Source organism: Polypterus senegalus, chromosome 5 (genome assembly GCF_016835505.1).
Source record: "Polypterus senegalus isolate Bchr_013 chromosome 5, ASM1683550v1, whole genome shotgun sequence".
In the NCBI taxonomy this organism is placed as follows: Eukaryota; Metazoa; Chordata; class Cladistia; order Polypteriformes; family Polypteridae; genus Polypterus; species Polypterus senegalus.
Window position 1 is genome coordinate 106181598 of NC_053158.1, and position 23386 is coordinate 106204983.

At 38.1% G+C, this 23386-nt stretch overlaps 1 protein-coding gene across 1 annotated transcript in view; it reads right to left on the reverse strand.

The window, feature by feature from the left end:
* Positions 1 to 23386, reverse strand: part of acad11 (acyl-CoA dehydrogenase family, member 11) — a 559410-nt gene that overhangs the window by 367499 nt on the left and 168525 nt on the right. The window contains 1 exon segment of the mRNA XM_039754106.1: positions 22547 to 22645. Coding sequence (XP_039610040.1) covers positions 22547 to 22645 — 99 coding nt within the window.

A 23386-nucleotide genomic window follows, 5' to 3' on the forward strand; every position in this document is an offset into this window, starting at 1 on the left:
AACAATTCAAAGAAAAAAAAATCTTAAAAGTGTGTATCCAGAAAACCAAACACAGGAGTTGGCAAGAGAAGCGAGCAGGAGGCAAAGCCCCCTAGTAAATTAAATAACAAAACATAACACTAAGAAAAATACAATATACATACCACGAAGGAAGAAGCACCATTGACCCATGTTGATAAGTTAACCGTCCACAGACAATCTGGCACCAGAAAACGATCAGACTGTTGATTTGTGGCATGTATTAGAAAGGGTAAAATTAGTTCTAACTGAATTATGGAACTTTTTTTTGTTACCATACATATTTAACAGATTTAAACTAATTCGTAATCATGCTTATTACTGGTGTGGTTAATAGCATGGTTTAATGATCTGGAGCAACTGCTTTAATGTTTTGCTCCTCTGAGGTGTCTGGTGTATTAATTAAAACCATAAAATCACTAAAAAATGAATGTATGCAACATTCCCATTTCAGTAGATATGTGGACAATTCAATTTAACTCACCTAAATATAATGTTTAACACATATAGTAACGTAAAAATGTAACTTTTGGCAAAAACAACCTCAAGCAGGAATTTCGTATAACTATCTAATAGTCTCAGAACTCAAAGTTTCAAATCTCCCCAGAGCATTTTGATGGGATTTAGATCCAGGCTCTGACTTGGTCACTCCAGAATCCTCCATTTTTTCAGCCATTCCTTGGTGGATTTACTAGGGTCACTCTCATCTTACAAGGTCCAATTTCAGTTGACTGGAAAACTGTTGCTTGACCTGACATATCTCAATTTCTGCTGTACCATGCTGAATGCTGCAACAGAATGTATCACAACATTCACGCTTGTGCCAATGGTAAAGACTTGTGGTGCTAATGTGATGGTGTAAGGAAACTTTTCTGAGCATATATGACACTACTTAATACTAACTGACTAGGATTTGAATGCCATAACATGCCTAACCATGGAACAAAGTGTGTACCATCTCAGCTAAATTCTTCAAGCATGACAGTGACATTATATCACTTGATTGGCCAGAACAGTCCCCTGATCTCAGTCATATAGACCACCTTTCATGTGGGATGGAATAAAGAAATTTAAAGCATGAATGGATAAATGAAAAATCTACTCTTTTGCCTTTGACAGTAATGCTACTGAGTCAGCACAGACCAAAATCACAAAAGAATGTTTATATCACCATGTCAAAATCCAGCTTCAAAAGAATTCAGTTTGTTCTGGAAGAGAAATGGGGTGAGGGGGGGTTGGCTTGTCCTACCTGTCCCTACTGTGTGCTTGGGGTGTGTGTGTCCCCTACGGTGGGTTGGCACACTGAGTGGGATTTGTTCCTACCTTGCTCGCTGGGATTGGCTCTAGCAGACCCTGTGTTAGGATATAGCGGGTTGGACACTGACTGACTGACTAACTATAAGAAGTGATTTAACAGTTCACCTTCAATATAACAAACACACTATATATCTTTAAAATCATGGAAAAAGTAAGAAGGGTAGATACCAGTGCTTACTTTAAAAATGACTAAAGCAAAGATTTAAATTTCACACAAATATGAGGAAATTCATCTACAGAATAAAACAGGAGATGCAGAGAACAAAATAAGAAATTGTGTAATTGAAAACAGCATCATGGGGAAATTCAAATATTTAATGATATTTTGGAAAAGTAGTATAAAAAGGAAGTAATGTGTTATGTTGTACTGAATAGTATATTTTCTTCAAAACATTTCTATGGTACTTTATGTCTGGTTACATGTAGCATTTACATTCATTAAAATTTTTGAAGAAGTTGTATCCACAGTCTCGGGTGTTTTGTGAAAACAGGGTTAAAGATGGGTCTATAATGCTGATGCGGTCAAAAAAGTAGAATAGGTTTTTGGGGGAGTGAGAGGACATATTGGAACAAACAGGATCAGAATGACAATGTCAGGTATAATTTGAAAAAAAGGGGCACAACATACCAGTAACAGTACATGCACAAGTTAGCTGATGAATTGTTAAACTAAACTACAGAGGACAAGGAGGTTAGGACAGACCAAATTAAACAGTACAAATATTTTAATACACAATAATAGCAATACTTATTTACAAAATGACACACCTTTAAAAAGCATTTGTAATAATTTTTAAAACATTAGATAGCAGAGGAATCCCCATCAAGGGTGTTAAAAAATAGCCCAAGAATTAAACTTTAACTATTAAAAATAAAATGAGTCAGTGTTACTTACATTATACTGAACATAAGTGCAACACTATAGCAAATAAAGAATACATATGGGAATATAAATAGATTTAAGTTATGTAGGAGAGAAAGGCATGATAGAAAAATGCAAAGGGATGCCCATATCCATTAGAGATTTTAAGTAGAATATTGACTTAAATGAGAAAAGGACAACATCCTAGTGGGATAGTCAGGTTAAAATAAAAAGCTGTAAAGACAGAGGGATAACAAAGGACTGTATTACACATCCTTAAGCAGAAATAGCAGTCACAAAACACAACTTTGCAAAAATATCTGAAATGCAGTTTATACATCGAAAAGGGGAAAAAAATTTTCCTTAATATTCTGTGACACTCAAGAGTGAAGTCACAATAAAGATTTTAGGCAGCATTACCTAATTTATTCAGTAGTTGTTATGCAGTATGAATCAGCAAAACAATGCCACATTACTTACATTAATTTTAAAAAAGAGAAAAAAATCTGAACATATGTTTGAAAATATGTTGTGCGTGCTGTTTTCGTCAAGGGTGGAGAAACATTGACCTTAACTGCTAAACTCACTGAAGTGGAAGGAACACTTCAAGGGACTCAGAAACCCGGTGGCCATGACCTTCCAAGAACAGACAGAAGTGCAGTATGCATCTGAAGGGGCAGGATCCATATCAGTGACTGAAATGTTTGGTGGCACGGCAGACAGAGTGGGTAAGATCTGGCCAAAAAGGGTAATAATATTAAGAGTACTGTTATAGGGGATGTTCTGGTCTACACAACTCTTCATTTTTGTAGTGAAGCCAGGAGCAATGTGATGTTGAACATCCACATTGAGGAAGGAAAAAAACGTATGTGTGTAGCTGTCACCTAATGTAAAAGGCTTCTGCATTAAATCACAATTTTAAAAGAGCTCACTTCTCAGGTAATTTAATTTTAAAGGAAAGTTGTTCCCTATTCTCACTTAAATTAGGGTAAACATTTTTAAATTTAAGGTACATTTTATTTGGGACCAACTATAAAATTTACATTTTCCTGGGGGTAACCTGATGTTTGACGCAAAATGTCTGGGAAACTGTGAGGCTGTACCGACAAGTGAAAAATAAGAACAAGTATGAGTGTGCTTTCTAAAAGGTGTATTTTGGGAAATTCTGGCTGGACAACTGCTTTGTGTTCAATTTGCCCACAGGGCAAATTATCTAAAAATTGTAAAATGAATTATACACATTGGCAGAGAATTCATAGTGCTAGGGATTATATATCTGGTATAGTTTGACTAGCAAGATTTAATAGATGCCAGTATGTATTGACGATGCAAGGTTAACCTAAGGATATAAAGCTCTTTAAGCTTAAAAACAAATCAATCCAATGACTTAAAATGAAAGATTACCTTGTATATAAAGTTTAATTTACCTATATTTATAGATATTTTGTAATATATTATTGCTAGATTTATTATGTTTTTCACCTGATATGGGTTAATTCTTGTGATGCATCAACTGCCTTAATAAAACACCATAAATAACAGGTCTTGAACTATAAGTGAGATGTGGCCTTGGCACTGCCTTTGATAGACAGTATATCATAAATGGCATACTGGGATAAACCAATTTTTAAAAAGTGGTGGTAAGAATACTCACAATTTTCAAGAGATCACAACCTTTAGCCTTCCTGGGAAAGTCTGTGTTATGTTACTAGAGTGATGAGCCTAGGTGATAGTTAATCCTTAGCCCACCAACAAAAGCACACAGTGATAAGTACACAGACGGAGAACATATTCAGTAATGTTTAACACTGAAGAAAAAGTAAAACCTCTTGACAATAATCAACATTTAAGGTATGATAAAACCACTTTAAAAAATAATATTTCTCCATTACAGTGGACATGTAATTTAAATTACAAAATAAGTCTCTCATGAATTACAATTTTTTACCAATGCTCTCCTTGATACCATGTGAAAAATATTACAAGCTTCATAGGCCGATACTAAAGGCATTTTAATCACTGTATTTATTGAGTAAGAGTTGTGGTCACATATTAGGTGTTGAGCCCATTCAAAATTGGTGTCTTGTTTCACCTCGTTTGTGATTTTAATAGGCAAATTTTTGAGGCACAGAAGGGGTCTTGATGGGTTGCATAACTGCTGCTTGCAGATAATACTACCCTCTTGGTTTCATTAAACTGGTATCCAGTGCACACTGGAGTGGTTCATTGTCCACTATGATGTAAATGGAATACAAATCTGCACTTATGAGGTGATGATCTTCTCTCTCAGAAAAGAGTGGTGTTGGTGCTCTGGCTAGGGAGGGGGTGGCTGCCCAAAGGGGAGATGTCCAAGTACCTTTTTTAATAGTAAGGGTACAGGAAATCATGGAATGGACTAATAATGTGCAAGTTTCACAAATTCTGCAACTGTTGTAGCCAACTGGGCCGGGGAGTTCTTCTGACAAAGTTTTATGGGTCAATCCATACTACAATTATCACCTAGATAGTATGCCAAAAAAAAATTGTGAAAGCGTGGAGCTGCTTGGCTCATTTTCTATAACATGGCAAGAAATGTAGCAATATGGGAGGATATGGGAGCTGCTCCATCAAACCAGGAGACACTTTATGAGTTTATAAAGCACAGAGAATTTGTTGATTTAGGTATTTTTACAAGACTTAAATTTTACACCGTTTGGCTTGCTCTCTCTCTCAAGGGTGGGGATCGATCTGTTCTTAGCATAATTCTTTTTTTTTGTAAAAACTTGATTGCTATGTATTGATTGTAATAAAATTAATAAATAAAAAAAAAAATAAAATAAAAAAAAACCAGGAGACACTTTGTTAATTGTTTCTACATCTATTGATGATGTATCTTGAATCACCAAGAGTATGCTGGTAAGGATATATGGCCTGATCTATCCAGCTCCGCATATTGTCTGTCACTGTTATCCTCACCAGGACAAGTGGGACGTGAGTTTGCCATGTTCCAGATATTAACATCAAGGACAACATGTAGTACAGCAGCTATCAAATTCAAGAACTACTTTATCTTTGCTGACATCAACAAATATTTTGGTAAATCATTAAATGTGAAGAGGGGCTGAAATAATGGAACAGTGATTAGTTTCTTCAAAACTCATAACGTTCTACATAACTGATTCCTTGTCTTCATCTCTGACTTAGGCAACATTAGGACTGCTTTAGATGGTTTAACCCCTACCTATCACAGGCTGATCCTAATTTGTCTCCTGGAAAGGAGAGATGTCAAAGTTGTGTCAAGCAAGCACGATTGTGTACCAACGATCAGTGCTGGATCCTCGCCTCTTCACTTCTTTCTGCACACCACCTTACTAGGCATTATCAGCCAGTCCCATGGATTCTCATATCAATGCTATGCTAATGATATGCAGCTATACCATTCACTTACTCAAGAGGAGTACATGGTCTCAGTTAGAATCCTAGCATGTCTTGCTAATAGCTCAACATGTATGAAGGAACAGCATTTCCAGTTCAACCTAATAAAGACATACCTCCGTGTTATCCCAGCCAGTTGGTCTGCTCAATACCACATCCTGTTCTGCTCAGCAAATAAACAATAACACCAGCCAAGTCAGTTCGCAACCTTAGGGTGGTGACAGATGACCAGCTGTCCTTCACTGACCACTTTGCAGCTGTGTCTCATTCGCAAATTAACTCTGAATAAATTCCACAAGATCAGAAAATATATGACAGAGTATGCAGAACAACCTCTGCTTCAGGTATTGGTCTTGTCACACCATGAGAACTGTAACTATCTATTGGCAAGAGTTGCTATATGTACTACCAAGCTGCTGCAGATGATTCAAACAGTTGAGACAATTGCATATCACGACTCTTTTTAGGTCACTACACTAGCTCCCTGTATCAGCATGCATTAAGCCTAAGACCTTGATGCTTGCCTACAAAGTAGTCAATGGGCTATATATTTGGAGACACTTTGAGGTTCTATGCTCCTCCTAATCTACTCAGGTCTGCTAGTGCATTACATCTGGTAATGCCACCTCTGTATAGCATCAAATCTCAATCCAGACTCTTTTCTTGTGTATGTTATAGCCAAGTGTGTTTATTCAATTGTGTTCATCTCATTTGTAAGTTGTTTGGGTAAAATCATGTGTTAAGTGAATAAATGTAAATGTAAATGCAACTTCAGTGACCTAATCTAAAATATCTGGCTATTTGTGTGTCTAAGTGGAGTCCATGGGTTTGAAAGGATTTCTCCCAGGTACGCTGTACAGCCTACCACAACTAACCAAATTCTTGGTAGATTTATGTGCATTTATGAATTAGACTGGTATGAATGGGTGAGTCTGCTAAAGTGCAAGTTGCAATGAACTGGCATCCTATCCAAAGTTGGTTCCTGATATTTTCCCCAAAGCAAAACAGTAATGGATAAAGAAGGATTTGATTTTGGAAGGACATATTATACTTGAAAATAAACTACAGTGCTGTTAGTGGTTGAAGGGTTAAAATAATAATAAGGTTAAAAAATACAGTATTCAATGTATGCTAGTAGTGGGTTGCAAGGTAAGTAAACAGCATGATCACAAATTTTGGAGAGCAATGTTTATTGCATCAAATTAACTTTTATAATTGTCATTGAATAAAGTCATGGCCTTTCTACTTTTAGGCTGAAGTTAGGAAATGTAACAAATTTTAAATAGGAAAAGTTCATTCTTCTATTATCAAATCTACTATAATAAAACAAATAGTCAGATCCTAAATGGGAACCAACCCTTATCTTTTGAGTGTGGGAGTAGTCAGGTGGACTCAGAAAAAAAAAGACACAAGGAGAAACACCTGAAATTTTAACCCAAGACAGGACTCTTGAAGTACAAGTCAGCAGCAAGTAGAATTGTAATTTTTTTATGTTTACCATAAAGTATGTGGACTTCCAAATAGCCATGCCTTTTAAAAAATATATGCTGCATATTGTCCCATAAATGTTGCAACCGATAAAGCCAGGAAGCCTAAAGCATTAAATGTAAAACATAAGGCATTTTTAAACACTGAAATTTGTTTACATCCTGGATGAAATCTGCTTTGTGGCTCAAATGTTTGTTGTTACTGACTATGAAAGGTGTTAATTATAATTTATCTTACAAGCAAAAGTATAATTGCTGGCAACAGAAAATAGAAAAACACTAGAACTAAATCTACAGCATTCTTGGCAGTGACTACTACTGTGAATGTCTGCTTTGAATGGTTTGTCAGTATTTTCAGCCCAAAGAAAACACTTTAAAGAAAAGATTTTCATTGTTTTGGTGAATGATATTAAACAAGTATGAATATAATCCACATATCAGCCTTGATCTATGCCATTTCAAAAATGTGTATTGAAAAGTAATAACTAAACTATATTATACTGTATGTTGATGTTAAACACACAAAATACTATATGCAAAAAGAAATATAAATGTATAGAATTGTTTTTAAATAAACTATATTCTCTGAACTACTGATATGACTAATACAAATTTATTTTTTCATAAATGTCCTGTACCACAGAATTCATAGACATTCTTCTTTACATTTGACTAGCCAGATATTGGAAATTTTCATGAAAACATTTCCCATTTCTACCCACATTTTTGTGACATTTGCAGTATTTCCATGAAATAATCCTTTTTAACCTTGGATATTCAAACTGTGGTCTTCCATATACAGTACTTTCCTCTGTATTGGCAATCATGACTATAAAAAACATTAACTTTCATGTACATTTACAACTTTTTTCTAAATACTTCATTAGTAAGTAAATGGTTGTCCATCAGGTCTGATGATGATGCCCGCTTCCATCTGTATTGGTGAGTTCTTTGATGGCTGAATAGACTTATTCTAGACCTACAAGTCCTATTGCAGATCGGACATGTATATGTGGAAGCAGCAATCATGGGTGTGTTCCTACTGAGTGTCCTCTGCTGTCTTCTGGCTAACCTTTCCTCCTGAAGCATACATATTCCTTGAAGGACCATTTGACTCCAGGTGTTGCAGTCAGTAGCAATATCCTCCAGGTTCTCAACCTGAATTTGCACTTTCTTAACAAGATCCTCAACCCATCCTTATAGCACTTCCTCTGCCCTGCAGCAGAGTGTCATCCACGATATTGCTGACCATAAACCACTCTGCAAGGCAGCCGATTTGGGGGCATCCTTACCATATGTCCCAACCATCGTACCTGGTGCAGTACATGTCCCAACCATTGTAGTTGGTGCTGTTTGACCATGGCTTCAATACTTCTGCAGTTGATTTTTCTGAGTGTTTCACAGTGAGGCACACAATCACACAAGGTAATTCCAAAGATACGCTGAAGGTAGCATATATGAAAGTGCTCCAGAAGCTTAATTTGGCAGCTGTAAATTACCCAAGCTTCACAACTGTAGAGGAGGGTGGTAACGCAGATGACTTAGTAGACGTAGACTTTTGTGTAGAGATACACATTTTTGTTTTGAAAGACCCAGAGCCAAAATCTCTTGAAGGCAACTATTGCTTCCAGGATTTGGGTCTCGACCTTATTGTCAATGCTGCTGTCTTCAGAGAAAATGCTTCTCAGGTGTCTGAATGATAAAACTACAGACAGATGCTCATTAGCAATAGTGAAAATTGTGGTATTGGGGTGATGTTGGCACTCCATTGACAGACTATTTCCGTTTTGCTAATGTTAACGGTTGGTCCAATCCTGTTGTATGCTCTCACTGATGCATCAAGAATTGACTGGAGGTCTTGTGGGTGTGACAAAACAAAAAAGAAAGGGCACAGTAATCCTCATACTGCAGCCCCAGAACCCTCACTCTATACATTTTGGTAGCTGCTTGGAACCTCCTAATATTGAAGAGGTTACCATCTAGCCTGAATTCCATTGCAGTCCTCAATCTTTTTGTGAAGAAGCTGGATGACAGATAAAAGGAAGGTGTTAAAGAGCACAGGTGCAAGCACACACCCCCACCTGACCCCCATATGTACAGGGAAAGGGGAGGTGTCTTCTCCACCTATTGTCACCAGTAATTCTATAGTAAAACTGGAGGAGGATGTTAAGAAATTTGTTGGGGCATCCAATCCTAAGGAGAACGCCTCATAAAGGTTCTCTCTGGACAGTGTCGAAGTCCCTCACATTATCCCCAGTACTTTTCCTGAAGGTGTCAGGCTGTGAAAATCATATCAACTGTGCATGTGTGCTGCCTGAACCCACATTGCGATTCAGGCAGCATTGATTCTGTGATGTTGCAGATCAACCTCTCAAGCATCACCTTAGCCAGGACCTTTCCAGCAACAGCAAGGAGTGATATTGCCCTGCTGTTGCTACCGATGGTCCTGATGGTGTAGACATACAGATGGCGTATAGTCCTTCTACAAAGGTAACCTCCCTGCTTTAACAGCTCTGCAGGTATTTTGTCAACACCAGAAGACTTATTGGTTTAAAGGGAATGGACAGCTGACAGAACATCCAGGAAAGCTGGATGAAATTGCAATTGGGGGGAAATTCAGGCAGTTTATCCAGAATGTTTCAATGTGATTAAGTAAGGTATTAAAATGTTCAGCTCACCTCATCAGAATGCTATTCTGGTCCTTCAAGACTACTAGACCATCAGCTGTTTCCAGGGCAGTGATGCAGTGACTTATTGGGCCGTAGTTAGTTCTGACAGCACTATAAAAATTATGCATGACATTTCTATTGGGAAGTGATTGAATTTCCTCTGCCTTTTTGGCCCAGTACTCATTCTGTATGTTCCGAATATCCTTCTGCATTTCTTGTTGAGCTCCCTGCCAATGCTGCCTGATGATACTGGATGAGGGGTGTGCTTTATAAAAGTTATCTAAATTGTCACCAAACCAGTCTTGATGGTTCTTGCTCTTATAACTGATGGTTTGGGTGGCTGACTCAGAGAGCTGAGCTGATGTAAGCCCATTTCTGGTCCATTTTGCTCAAGAAAGTTTTTCAGCTAGGGTGTGAAGGAACTTGTTTCTTAAATTAATGTTTGTCAGGTGACAGCAATCTATTCACCTCCCATTGGGACATCGCTTCTGCCGAGGGAAACCAACTTATTTTGCATCGTGGTCATAATCATAACATGATCTGTCCAACATTCTGCACCTCTCATAGCACGGGTGATGAGAACATCTCTGATGTCACTATGTCTCACTATAACAATCAATCAGATGCCAGTATTTGTAGTAAGGGTTCATCCATGATGTCTTATATTTAGTCTGCTGCTAGAAGATGGTTTTGATTATGACCAGGTTGTTCTCAGAGCACTAGTTTTACATTAGCCAGGTCGATACCATGTCTGCCAAGTACTTTACTCCATATCTTGTTATCCTGTCCCTCTTGGGCATTAAAATCCCCAAGCAAAAAGATCTTGTTACTCTTGGGGATCCGACGCAGGGCCTCGTCCAGAGAGTGGTAGAAACTGTCCTTCATCCAAGGTTGGTGCATAAGCACTGAGAAGTGTGGTGAAGCAGTTCTTGACCAGGGGGATATGGAGGGTCATTAGCATTTCACTTATGCCAACAGGTGGTTCAGTGAGTCTTAGCAGTAGTATTCTTAATGGCCATTCCTACTCCATGCAGATGTTGTCCACCTGGGAGGTAACCTTTGCAGAAGGAGGTATAACCTGTACCTCTCTCTGTTAAAGTACCTTAATCCATGAGCCTCATCTTACTAGAAGCAGCACTATCAATATTATAACGACTCAGCTCTGTGGCAACTAGGGCTGTTCTTCTATGGGTCTATCAGAACCGTAGGCGAGTCCTTACATTCCATGTGCCAGTTTTAGATCTCCTTTTTACCTCATTCGTCATTACCAGTGTGGCTGCCCCTTTGAAGTATTTTTCTAAAATTAACAATCTAAAACTAATCCTTAAGAGAAACAACTACCACCCTAAACTGAACTCACTTAGACATCAATTCTAAAGTCACAGAATAATTTAAAAATAAAAACTAATTGAAAATAAATTATTTTAGCAATAAGGATTACAAAATTAACTCAATATCCAAACCAAAACACAACAGAAAGAAATCACTAAGAAAGATTAGCAAATTGAAAAAAGACAAAAAATAACCCTTCGTCAAAAAAAGAAAGGAAAGCTGTGAAAACAAACAGGGAAACAAACAAAGAAAGAACTGTAACAAACTAAATTACTAAATACTAGAATACTAAATTCTAGAAACACCGAACAGTAAGTGAAAAAAACTAATGTAATGAATCAAACCAAGAGTTAATTTTATCAAGGACCCTAAATTCTAAACACTTTCCATAATTTACTTACCAGGAGTCAACCCAAAAATTACTGAACCAGAAAAAACACCAAAAACTAGAATTGCTAAATATAACCATGTGAGACTAAACAAAACTTGATCTTTACAGGAGAGCCGCTAAAAAAAATGTTAATAAATAAATGCTTCAGCAAAGAACTGAGGTTGTAGTGGCCCCTTACATAAGACCTAAGTGACCTCCATAATTGGCAACACATTTGAGAATAAGCAGTGATTGGAGACTACTCTAATTCATCAAGACTTTATAGCCATACCGCGTGACTGACACAGCAGCCAATTACACCAAATGGTGAATTTCAACAAGAGGCTAGTTAGGCATTTGCCAGAATAATGAATGAAGGGCTGAATATTACACAACTGGCATGCAAAACATTTGAAATTCATCTGCCTATCATGTACAGTAGGTACCCTGTTATAAAGATATCTGTGGCCTGTAGAATTCAGTTGTCCCTTGTGATTTGGTGTAGGCATTGTAAGGTGCAACTGTCACGGATCACCTCATGTTCAAGCATATTTGCATGCCATTTCTCTTTTGATTTAATGCATGCTACATGCAAAATTTCACTTGTCCATCAGGAAAAAATGCATGCGAAGCTGCCTTGCCACTGTTTTCTCACGCTCAGTGATATCATGAAGTCTGCATTTTAAGGTTGTGTATTACATGTTATTGTCGTTTTACTGGGGTACTCTTTGATTAATGGCAGACAGTAAACTTAGTTAAAATAGAAGCTCATTAACAAAGATAAATGGAAAATAAGATTTAGTAAAAAAATTAATAATAGTAATAATTATAATTATAATAATGAATTATTATTAATAATTCATTACTTGACACCCAAAAACTCTGTACAAAGACATTTTAAAGTTAAATCGTTAAAATAAATCTACTAATCCACTTTCACATCATACATTTTGCCTTGCTCTTAAATATTTACTCAGGTAGTGTTTTTCTTGGGGAAAATAAAAAGGAGAAAAAGAAACAATTTCCATGGGAAACTCATTGTTGTGGAATACAAATTTCACCTCTGTTATATGAGTGATTAAAACTGTGTAAATGAAAAGTTTAAATTCTATTAAAAAACCCTTTAAATTGAGGCAGGATCTAATTTTCACAGCAGACATCATTATCATATAAAACTCTTTTTCCTGTATATTAACATGCACAATGTGGTGGGCAGACGCGCCCTGCCCAGGGTTTGTTTCCTGCCTTGTGCCCTGTGTTGGCTGGGATTGGCTCCAGGAGACCCCTGTGACCCTGTAGTTATGGTATAGTGGGTTGGATAATGGATGGATGGATATTACATGCAAAGTTGATCGTGGCAGATTGAAAATGTGTCACACACATGTGCATAGGAGGCAGTGTAAGGGCTTAGCTGAGGGTAAGCATCAGAGACTGGGGATGATGAACAGCACTAATGCCTTTTCACTCTTTTCCACAGACCTTCAGAAGGGAAGACCACTTAAAAAAGCTCCACCCACATCTTGCTCCAGACCACACCCTCTACATTCATCAGATCACTTTCATATGACTCAATCTTTTATGACTACTTGTGACCATATTGTGTTGGTGGCAACAATATATGGGGTAGATTCCCCAAGCCTTTATAATTGTTCTCTTCTCTTGTTTATAGTTGGCATAACCAGCAGGATTGTGTTCCAGATTATCCAAGGAAAAGGAGCTGAACGCTATCCTTAGAAATTTGGAGACAGAACTTCATAGGATTCAAGTCCAGGTGGCGGAGTCAGAGACAAGGATCAAGACATGGCTCATAGTCCAGCAAGATCAGGCCACAATGCCTTCTCAAGTGTTCATCCCGCTCACCAATCAGGACAACGTCGAAACGTATTCCGTGAATTTCAAGTGGAGAGCGAAGAGGAACCACTGGTCACAAGAACAATGGGGGAACATATTAGCACCCTTCCTGAAAGATGAGGAGCACCAGGCCTACTACGATATCTTGGAGGAGGACTTTGCCAGTTATGACGAGCTCTGCTCCATGGTCCTCAAATGGTTTTGGGTATCTGCGGACCAGCAGGCGAGGCAGTGGTGCAACTGGCATGTCAACCCTGTTTGATATTTGGGAAAAAAACAGGCTGCTGGCTACATCCAGATGTTAACAACGTCTGCCAATTAATGGAAAAACTCGCCTGTGACACGTTAATTAATGGTCTGCCTGTTTTCCTCGCCCAGCTTGTCCACAGGCAGCAAAATAAAAAAAAAAAAAAACATGGAGGCCCTCACTGACACCTTCGAGCCATGGCCCAAGCCAAGAGGTCTGAACGTCCCACACACTAAACCCAACATGTAAGGGTTGCTCCACCCAACTCTATTTGCTGTTTCCCAGATCAGGGTACAAGATCAAAGAAGAAGACCCCGGCGCTTCTCCACTGTTACATGTGTGGGGAGCCCAGGAATATCGTAACAGCATGCCCGACCCTCAGCGAGCCGATGGACTGTGTTTGGACACAGGGAGAAAGGCACTGCGCTCTAATTAACCCTCTGTCTCTTCCCCACACTGGAGTGGTTGTGTTAAATGGGCATAAGGTATCTCCTTTATTCGACTTCGAGAGCAACATTTCCATTGTTGCACGATGGTTAGTGTTGGCGTGACAATGGTTTAATGAGAAGACCATTATTACCTGTGTCGCCAGTGTCAGAGATCCCCTCTGAACCCTTCAGAAGGCCGCCATGCCTAATCCACCGTTCCCCATGATAATGGGTTGAGACTAGTCTAAAATAATAAGAGGCAGCTAGTAAACTAGTCCAATTAAAAAATTGGCCCTAATTATGGAGAGTAACAAGCTGCCCCAGGCTGCCTCTACACTGTGTTTACCAGCAACTAAAATCGACGCAGCGGTGCAGGCTGACATGCCCCACCATGTGATGCCGTCCACCTCATCATTGGTGTGCGATGCGGCGTCTCTCCGTTTCTGTTGGCCCAGGATGAATGAGGAGGTTCATTGCTTTTGTAGCCCACGCCCTGAGTGTCAATTGTGCTCCTGTGGACTGAGTTCCTCTAGTCCCCCTCCCATTAATCAGCATTTTCTTCAAATGTGTCAGGATCAACCTAGTGGGATCCCTAGAACCCTTGGCAGAAGGACACAAATATATTCTAGTCTTCATCGTTTATTTCACCCAATTCCTGGAAGCTGTTCCCCTGTGTACAGCTAATTCTAAAATAACTGCAGGAAACTAGTAGGGGTCTTTGTACAAGTTGGCATTTTCAAAGAGGTTCTTAAGGGCCAGGGAACGCTTTTTACTTCAGACACATTCAGGGAAGTTGGCAAGTTACTGAGGATAAAGCGGTTAAGAACCTTGGTGTATCATCCCCACACCAATGGTTTGGTTGAGAGATTCAATCAAACTCTCAAACAGATGCTGCACAAGGTGGACAACGAGGTCGTAAGCGACTGGGATCTGTTACTTCCCCTCATATTGTCTGGCTACAGGGAGGTGCCACAAGCTTCTCTCCATTGGAATTACTATATGGACATTTACCTCGTGGGATATTGGACATCCTTAAAGAAGGCTGGGGGGAGGAGGCCCTCCCATCCATCAAACATACTTGAGTATATTGTACAGTTACATGATAGATTGGAGAAAATTGAACCAGTACTAAAAGAGCACATGGAGAAAGCTCAAGCAGCACAGTTACACTGTTATAACTGGGGAATATCCCTGTGGGAGTTCTGTCCAGGAAATCAAGTCATTTTCCTTGTACCCACTTCTCATTCCAAACTGTTGGCACACTGGCAGAGGCCTTATGAGGTTGCAGAGTGAAAAGGCCTAGTCGATTATCTGGTGAAACAGTCAAATTGTCGGACGGCTAAACACATTTACCATGTGAACCTGTTAAACTATAGAAGGATAGGGGTCCTAACCCCTCCCTCCAGAGAGCAACTTTGGTTCCAATCAGACATTTAGAGCAGCTATCCTGTCAATCCCTGAAGTGGAGAGTGAGACACCTGGCCAGACCTCTCTGGTTGCACACAACATTGTGACTGAACCCGGGGTGATAGTCAGGGAACGCCCCTATTGTCTCCCTGAAACCAAACAAGCAGAGGTCAACATGGAAATCAGTAGTAATTGAGGAGAGCCAGAGACCATAGTCCAATCCTATTGCCCTTGTCCCTAAAATGGACAGAAGTTGGCGGTTCTACAGCGACTTCTGACGACTTAATCAGGTCTCCCAGTCTGATGCTTACCCAATGCCGTGAGTAAATGACCTCTTCAGGTGGCTAATGAAAGCTCTATATTTGAACATCCTTGACATGATTAAAGGATACTGGCAAATTCCTATGACGGAGTCTGCAAAAGTAAAGACCATGTTCAGCACCCCTAGTGGACACAGGCAGTATTGTGTTCTCCCATTTGGCTTGCATGGGGCTCCTGCGACATTCCAGCGTCTGGTGGACAAAGTGCACCTATATTGCTGCCTACCTAGATGACACAGTCATCTATTCGAGCATGTGGGAGAAACACATACTACATGTCAAGGCTGTGCTCCAGATGCTAGCGGAAGCTGGAAATTTCTTTTGGGTAAACAGAGGCCAAATATTTGGATTATCTTGTTTTACTGTCAGACCCCACTATTCAAAAGTCTATACAATTATAAACAATTATAAACTAGCCCTGTTCGAAAAAAGAATAGCAAGTACAAGCCATCATGGGTCTAGTGAACTACTAACACTGATTTGTTCCTCACTGTTCTGAGAGGGCTGCCCAGGCCTTTGACAGATTTAACCAAAAAGCAAATTCCCAATCAGGTGGTATAGGATGATAAAATGGAAGCTGCATTTCATGACCTTAAGGGCACCAGATTTTTACTTGCCTTTTATTCTCCAGACAGACGCTTCAGACATATGACGTGGAGCTGTGCTAAGCCAGAGCGTCAATGGTGCCAAGCACCCTGTCACGTTCCTGAGCCGGAATACTGTTGGACCGGGAGACCAGGTATGCTGGGGTGGAGAGTGAAACCCTCATAATTAAATGGCAGGCGACACAGCTGAGGTATTACCTGCTGGGTCGCGAGTTCACCCTCATCACGGAACATGCTGCCCTAAAGTGGATGGCCCTGCACAAGGATTCGAACCTGTGAGTCACGAGGTGGTTTTTGGACCTTCAGCCATATCGGTTCTCTATCGTTTATCATAGGGGCTCCCTTCAGGCCAATGCTGATGCCCTCTCCTGGGTTCATGACCTTGCAGCCCAGAAAGCCCATCCAGATGGGTTTGGGGTGATGGAGGGGCTGTGTCACACACGTGTGCATGCGAGACAGTCTAAGGACTTAGCTGAGGGTAAGCAACCAAACCGGGGGTTGATGTCTTTTCTGCCTTTTCCACAGAGCTTCAGAAGGGAAGACCACTTAAAAAAGCTCCACCCACATCCAGCTCCAGACCATGCCCCTCTACTGACCTCACTCCCCTTCCTATCCCACCTCTTCCTGCCAAGAAACTACAAAAATGAACCCACAACTCATCAGATCAGTCTGATATGACTCAGTCTTTTATGATTACTCATGACCAATTTTGTTGGTAATGACAATATATGGGGTGAATTCCCCAAACCTTTATAATCGTTCCCTTCTCTTGTTTACAACTGATCAAACTGTGAACACTGTGTAGTTAAACTGCTGCACAGTGTCTTTAATATGTCTATCAGGCAGTCTTCTATTGCACTTTCATATCTGCTATGCCCCTGCATCCATTCCACCAGAGGGCACACTCATTTCTACAGCTGAGCTTTTGCTGTAGAAATGCATACTCCTGTAAGCTGTTTGCAAACTGAACACTGCATAGAGAAAATTGTTCAAAATATATTCTAAAATAAAAGACATTTTTATGTATCAATTTCATGTTTAATGTGCCTCCCTATCCCATCCACTTTAAGGGGCACTCATTTCCACACCTGAGTCTTTACCATTGAAATGCTCTTCTGTTTACAAAATGAATACTGAACAGATAAAATTGAGCTAAATCAATTTAAAATAATCTAGGAAGTCTTTTGTCACTTTCTTCTTTACTGTGCCCTTTAGCCATATCCACTGGAAGAGATAGATAGATAGATAGATAGATAGATAGATAGATAGATAGATAGATAGATAGACAGACAGACAGACAGACAGACAGACAATTCATTCCAAGGGGAAATTCACATACTCCAGCAGCAGTATACTGATAAAGAACAATATTAAATTAAGGAGTGATAACAATGAAGGTATAACAGACAGACAATAATTTTGTATAATATTAATGTTTACCCTCCCAGGTGGAATTGAAGAGTCATGTAGTGTGGGGGAGGAACAATCTCCTCAGTCTGTCGGTGGAGCAGGACAGTGACAGCAGTCTTTCACTGAAGCTGCTCCTCTGTCTGGAGATGATCCTGTGCAGTGGATGCAGTGGATTTTCCATTATTGACAGGAGCCTGCTCAGTGCCTGTCACTCTGCCACGGATGTCGAACTGTCCAGCTCCGTGTCTACAATAGAGCCTGCCTTCCTCACTAGTTTGTCCAGGCATGAGACATCCCTCTTCTTTATGCTGCCTCCCCAGCAAACCACCGTGTAGAAGGGGGTGCTCGCCATAACCGTCTGATAGAACATCTGCAGCATCTTATTGCAGATGTTGAATGAAACCAGCCTTCTAAGGAAGTATAGTCAGCTCTGTCCTTTCTTACACAGAGTATCAGTATTGGCAGTCCAGTCCAATTTATCATCCAGCTGCACTCCCAGGTATTTATAGGTCTGCACCCTCTGCAGACTGTCACCTCTGATGATCACAGGGTCCATGAGGGGCATTGGCCTCCTAAAATCCACCACCAGCTCCTTTGTTTTGCTGGTGTTCAGTTGTAGGTGGTTTGAGTCGCACCATTTAACAAAGTCCTTGATTAGGTTCCTATACTACTCCTCCTGCCCACTCCTGATGCAGCCCATGATAGCAGTGTTGTTTGCAAACTTCTGCATGTGGCAGGACTCCGAGGTGTATTAGAAGTCCGATGTATATAGACTGAACAGGACTGGAGAAAGTACAGTCCCCTGCGGTGCTCCTGTGTTGCTGACCACAATGTCAGACCTGCAGTTACCGAGACTCACATACTGAGGTCTATCTCTAAAATAGCCCACAATCCATGCTACCAGGTATGAATCTACTCCCATGTCTGTCAGCTTGTCCCTAAGAAGCAGAGCTGTAAAAATGTGTGCCCCCCTGTCTGCTGCTTACAGACTGAACAATTAATTCATTTGAAACAATTTAGCTGTTGTGAGTGACACCTCAGTGGTTTGGGAAAATAAATAAATAAATAAATAAATAAATAAATAAATAAATAAATAAAAAGTATATAAATAAAAGTGCCCTGAGGACAAAACAAAGTAATTGAGGCCAGTACAAAACCCAAATTGCAAAACAGAATAGACAAAATTATAAAACACAGCAAAAGCCCTTAGTACCTTAGAATCCATTCCCTAAACAAACTAGTAACACTTTTTATTTGTTGAATCCAGAGACTTGGACAAGGTATGACAGCCTTTGCTGTTCTTAAATAATGGGTGTTGTTTGTGGCAAATCCACAGTGGCAATGATGCATCATTTCCTCAACAGAAAAAGCCAGAAGTGCAAGAAAGAAATAATAACATGGCGATGACCGCAACCCAAAATGAAGTACAAGAAGATTAACTCCTAAGTGTCCGTAACATTACAATTATGACAATTGTCAAAAGCTTTCACAATGTTCTTGCAGTAAGTAAATCATGGGTTCGCTTCCTGGGTCCACCCTGAATGGAGAGTGCTTTGGGTAGTTTGAAAAGCACCATATAAATTTAAAAATTACAGTTATTATTATCATTATTATTAAGGTATTGTTCAACCCAAGTCTCCTAATACATAAGTGTTTCCATATTGGTGATATTCATGTTGATGGGATGTTACTTTTGTCAGTTCTGCTGCTTCATTCCAGTTCACTGTTTTTTCACCATTTAGCCCCATAACTGTTGTGTCATCAAACAATAATGTGATTCTTACTGCATATGGTTGGACAGTCATTAGTAAATGATCCTTGTATAGGTGTATTTTTAAATTTCTTTCACTTTATTCATTTACTCATTTTCATATCATACAAAATCTAAATCTCACAAATTCAAAACATAAAGGCCTCATATTTTGTTCAGAAAGCTTGTTTCATAAACTAATTTTTGTAACATAATGACTGTTTTTACCTAATTTAAAGTGGAATGTATAAAAGTGAGTTATATTCGATCTGCCTAAAACTTGTTTATATACATTCAAATGTTATTTCTTTTAAATTCCTTCACTTTGCATGGAAGCATGTTTCTAACCTCAGAATACAATTGCAGCTTGCAAACAGAACAAAAAGCTAAGAGAAGTTCAAACAAACCAAACAGAAAAAAATCTGAAAAAAAGTTTGACACACTAACTCAAACCATTCAAATACAATGATACAGCAAAAGGGCCAAGCTTCCCCTAGCTATTCAGTACTTAAATGTGCTTGATTTACATCTGCTTGGAATCTGCTACTTAATTGGCTAGGCAGTCTTCTAGTCAAATAAATTCATTACCAGATGAAAACCATATTCTTTAATCCCTTCTGTAATGTAGAGAAAATTCTCTTAAGAAGGCTTTTGTTTGTCTCCAGTATAGTTTTACCACACTAGAAAATAATGTTAAAGCATGGTTTTCTGACTCAATGTTGTAAAACATGAGAACTTATGATGGGGTATGAAATACAAATAACAGGAACATAACAAATAATATCAATATAAGCACCAAATAGTTAAAAACTAACTGCTCTTAGTTAACTATCAGCCATAATTAAAATTCATTAACTACATTATAATATATGTGCAACTATAACTGACTAGTCCTTATGCTTTTTTTTTTTTAAATATCACGATTGAAAGATCTTAAGTTCTTATGGAAAATACTAAGATTATTGTACACAAAGAACACAATTTTTACCATCCTATGGTGTTGTCAAAGTTTTATCCCTGGCTCAGGCTTCTCTTCTTTTTATTTATTTATTTTATTGTCTTTTGTGTTTATGTTTTGTAATTTATGGTTCATAAAACATTTTCTCCCCCATTTTTGTATTTTATTATTTTTAATTAGTATATATAAGTATTGATTAAGTATTTCAATTTAGTCAATTATTTTCCAAGATCAGATTAAGGCCAACTGATGCTCTAAGAACAGCACAACAAAGGTGCATCCTCTGCCATTATATTAATTGAAAAAACATTAAGACTAGTAAGTGCTAAAGGTGAAATAAGAGATTGAACATTAGGTAATTTATGTGAAATATCAATAAAGAAATAACAGCGCAAGTTGCAAAAATCAGCTGATGAATTAACAGCTAGCCAGCTGTTTTTACACTTGAGACAAGTAAAACTTATATGCCATACAACAGAAACAAATGTGATATCTGGCAACACCTTCTAACGAGACTTTAAACATTAGTCACTCAAGTATCATACCAATCAAAATAAATTTTATTTAGCTTCTAAAGTGCTGTTTGCAAAATATGTAACTCCTTTTTAACTGAGGAATTTTTAAGTTTATGGAACTTGTTTGTTTTCAAGTATTTTCTTATATTTTTCACTCCACAAAATAGCTGAACAGGTGAGGAATTCAAAAAGACCGAAAAATACAGGCTAGAATCCTTACTGAGAAACAGGCGTTTTAAGTTCAAAAGTAACAAAGAGAGTCTCAGATATCCCAAATAACAACTCACAAGAAGGAGAACTGTTAACACTTTGGCTTGTATACAGATAAGACACACAAGAATCTTTGGTAACACCTTAGTTTAGGTATTGCAAAAATGGATCTATTACACATTTACTGTTACTGTATGTAACAAGATAACAACGGCTTCTTTTGGTCTTAATGTCACTTTTAATGCATCAGTAAAAAAGTTATTCTTCTGTGCAATACAGCCTATTAAAATAAATTCACTTTGGAACAGTCTGAAGGGTCTTAAGTAAGACAAATGCCTCTTAATATTGCATACTTCATTATAAAACTTGTGATCCTTCATATTACCATCATGCCAATATACCATACTGCACAGAGATGAATAACCAATCTACTGAGGTTTTATGAGCATTATGAAGACCAAAAGAAGCCTAAACTATATAAGAGTAAATGAGTAATAGACACTAAAGTGTTACCAAATATTTATTAAATATACAGGGTTTATTCACAAATGATGATAAATAAAAGAAAATTATCAAAAAAGCAAAAGGGAGTAAGCCCAGTAAGAAAAACAATACAAATAACCTTCAAGAGGTCACTCAATGAACCAGTGATGTAAGAGTGATCCTGTCGCTTGGGGGTTCCATTCACAAAATACAAGGAACATAGGAGAACAATGTCTCACACATAGAACAAAGTTAAACGGAAACATATAATTTAAATATATGTATGACAAATAATTCAGAAATAACAAAAACAACAATACAAAATTAGCATAATAAGCTTAGCAATCAAGGGCTGTTCCTGCCTTGCATAAATTTGGTAAACATCACACTCTGGAATATGGACTTGGTTTTCTTTGCATTTGTGTTTTTGCATTCATTTGCTTTTTCCTTTTTCATCTTGTTTTTGTTTTGAACATGTTATTAATAGAATCCTGAAATATAACGGAACTTCTTTTTTGTCATTTGAACCAGGGATTTCCCTTATTTTGACAGATGTGGCCTCTTTTAGCCCGTAAAAAACAAAAGTCTACTTGTCAACTTTTCTCTCAGGTTTACTTTGTTTCTATGCCTCACAGGAATGCTAATGTCAGATTTTCAAGTTAAAGTCTTTTTTGAGACTTGTGAGCCCAACAAACCATAACAGACCACCTAATGAGTGAAATTAAACTGGTACAAATAAATACTTTAGTGACTAAAAGAAGCTGATGCTTTTTAGGGTTTAATATTGCTTAATTATATGTTCATTAAAAAACAAATAGTAGTACTTCAGGGCTCAACCAGTTTAACCTCATGCTAAAAAAGAAAGAAACTAGCATGATTCCCATAACACTTACCACTACTCCACCATTTTTTCCCATTAATCACGTAACATTCACCATCCTTTTGAATGCTGCATTCAACATTTGTTGCATCACTACAAGCTGTATCAGGCTCTAGAAGAAGAAATAATATAATTTTAAAATAAACATAAAATCAAAGCATAAAAAAGCATGCTTACAAAATTCAATGTAAATGATGCAGTCTCACAAACAAACTATGGAAAAAGAATAGAAATATAAAATACTGATACAAGAGTGTTTGAAAGTACATTGCACTGATTAAATAATATAAAGTATATCTTACAATAGATAAGGTGACAATCAATAAAGCAATGGGTAATGAATACAAAAGAAATTCTGAAGACCATTTGCACAATATTTTAAGTTATATTATTAGGAACATTCAGAAATTCCTTCTCTCAAAAATTATATAATGAACATCTGCCACAGCCACTGAAAAAAGAGCTAAAAAATGCAAGGAATGCCATGTTTATGCCTTAATGTGTTACTAACATTCACTTCTTAACCACATAACGCCCAAAATATCTGTAGTTACATTTTTGAAAAAATCTGATGGTCACGGATTTGAAAGCTTGAAAATAAAATAACATGTTTAAACATGCTCAAACTCATGGTTCATGCTGCATGCATTAAAAGTTCAGATAAACAAGATTCATTTTCTAAGATATAATGAATGAAAAACTTTATTACAGCCAGTTTTATTTAGTGAGCATCAATTGAAAAGATTACCCAGAAAAGTTGGCAAAACTTTCTTTTAATAACTGGAAATTTATTATAGAGTAATTTAAACATACTCATAGGATAGTTTAAAAAACATGTATTTGCCGCAGTCCT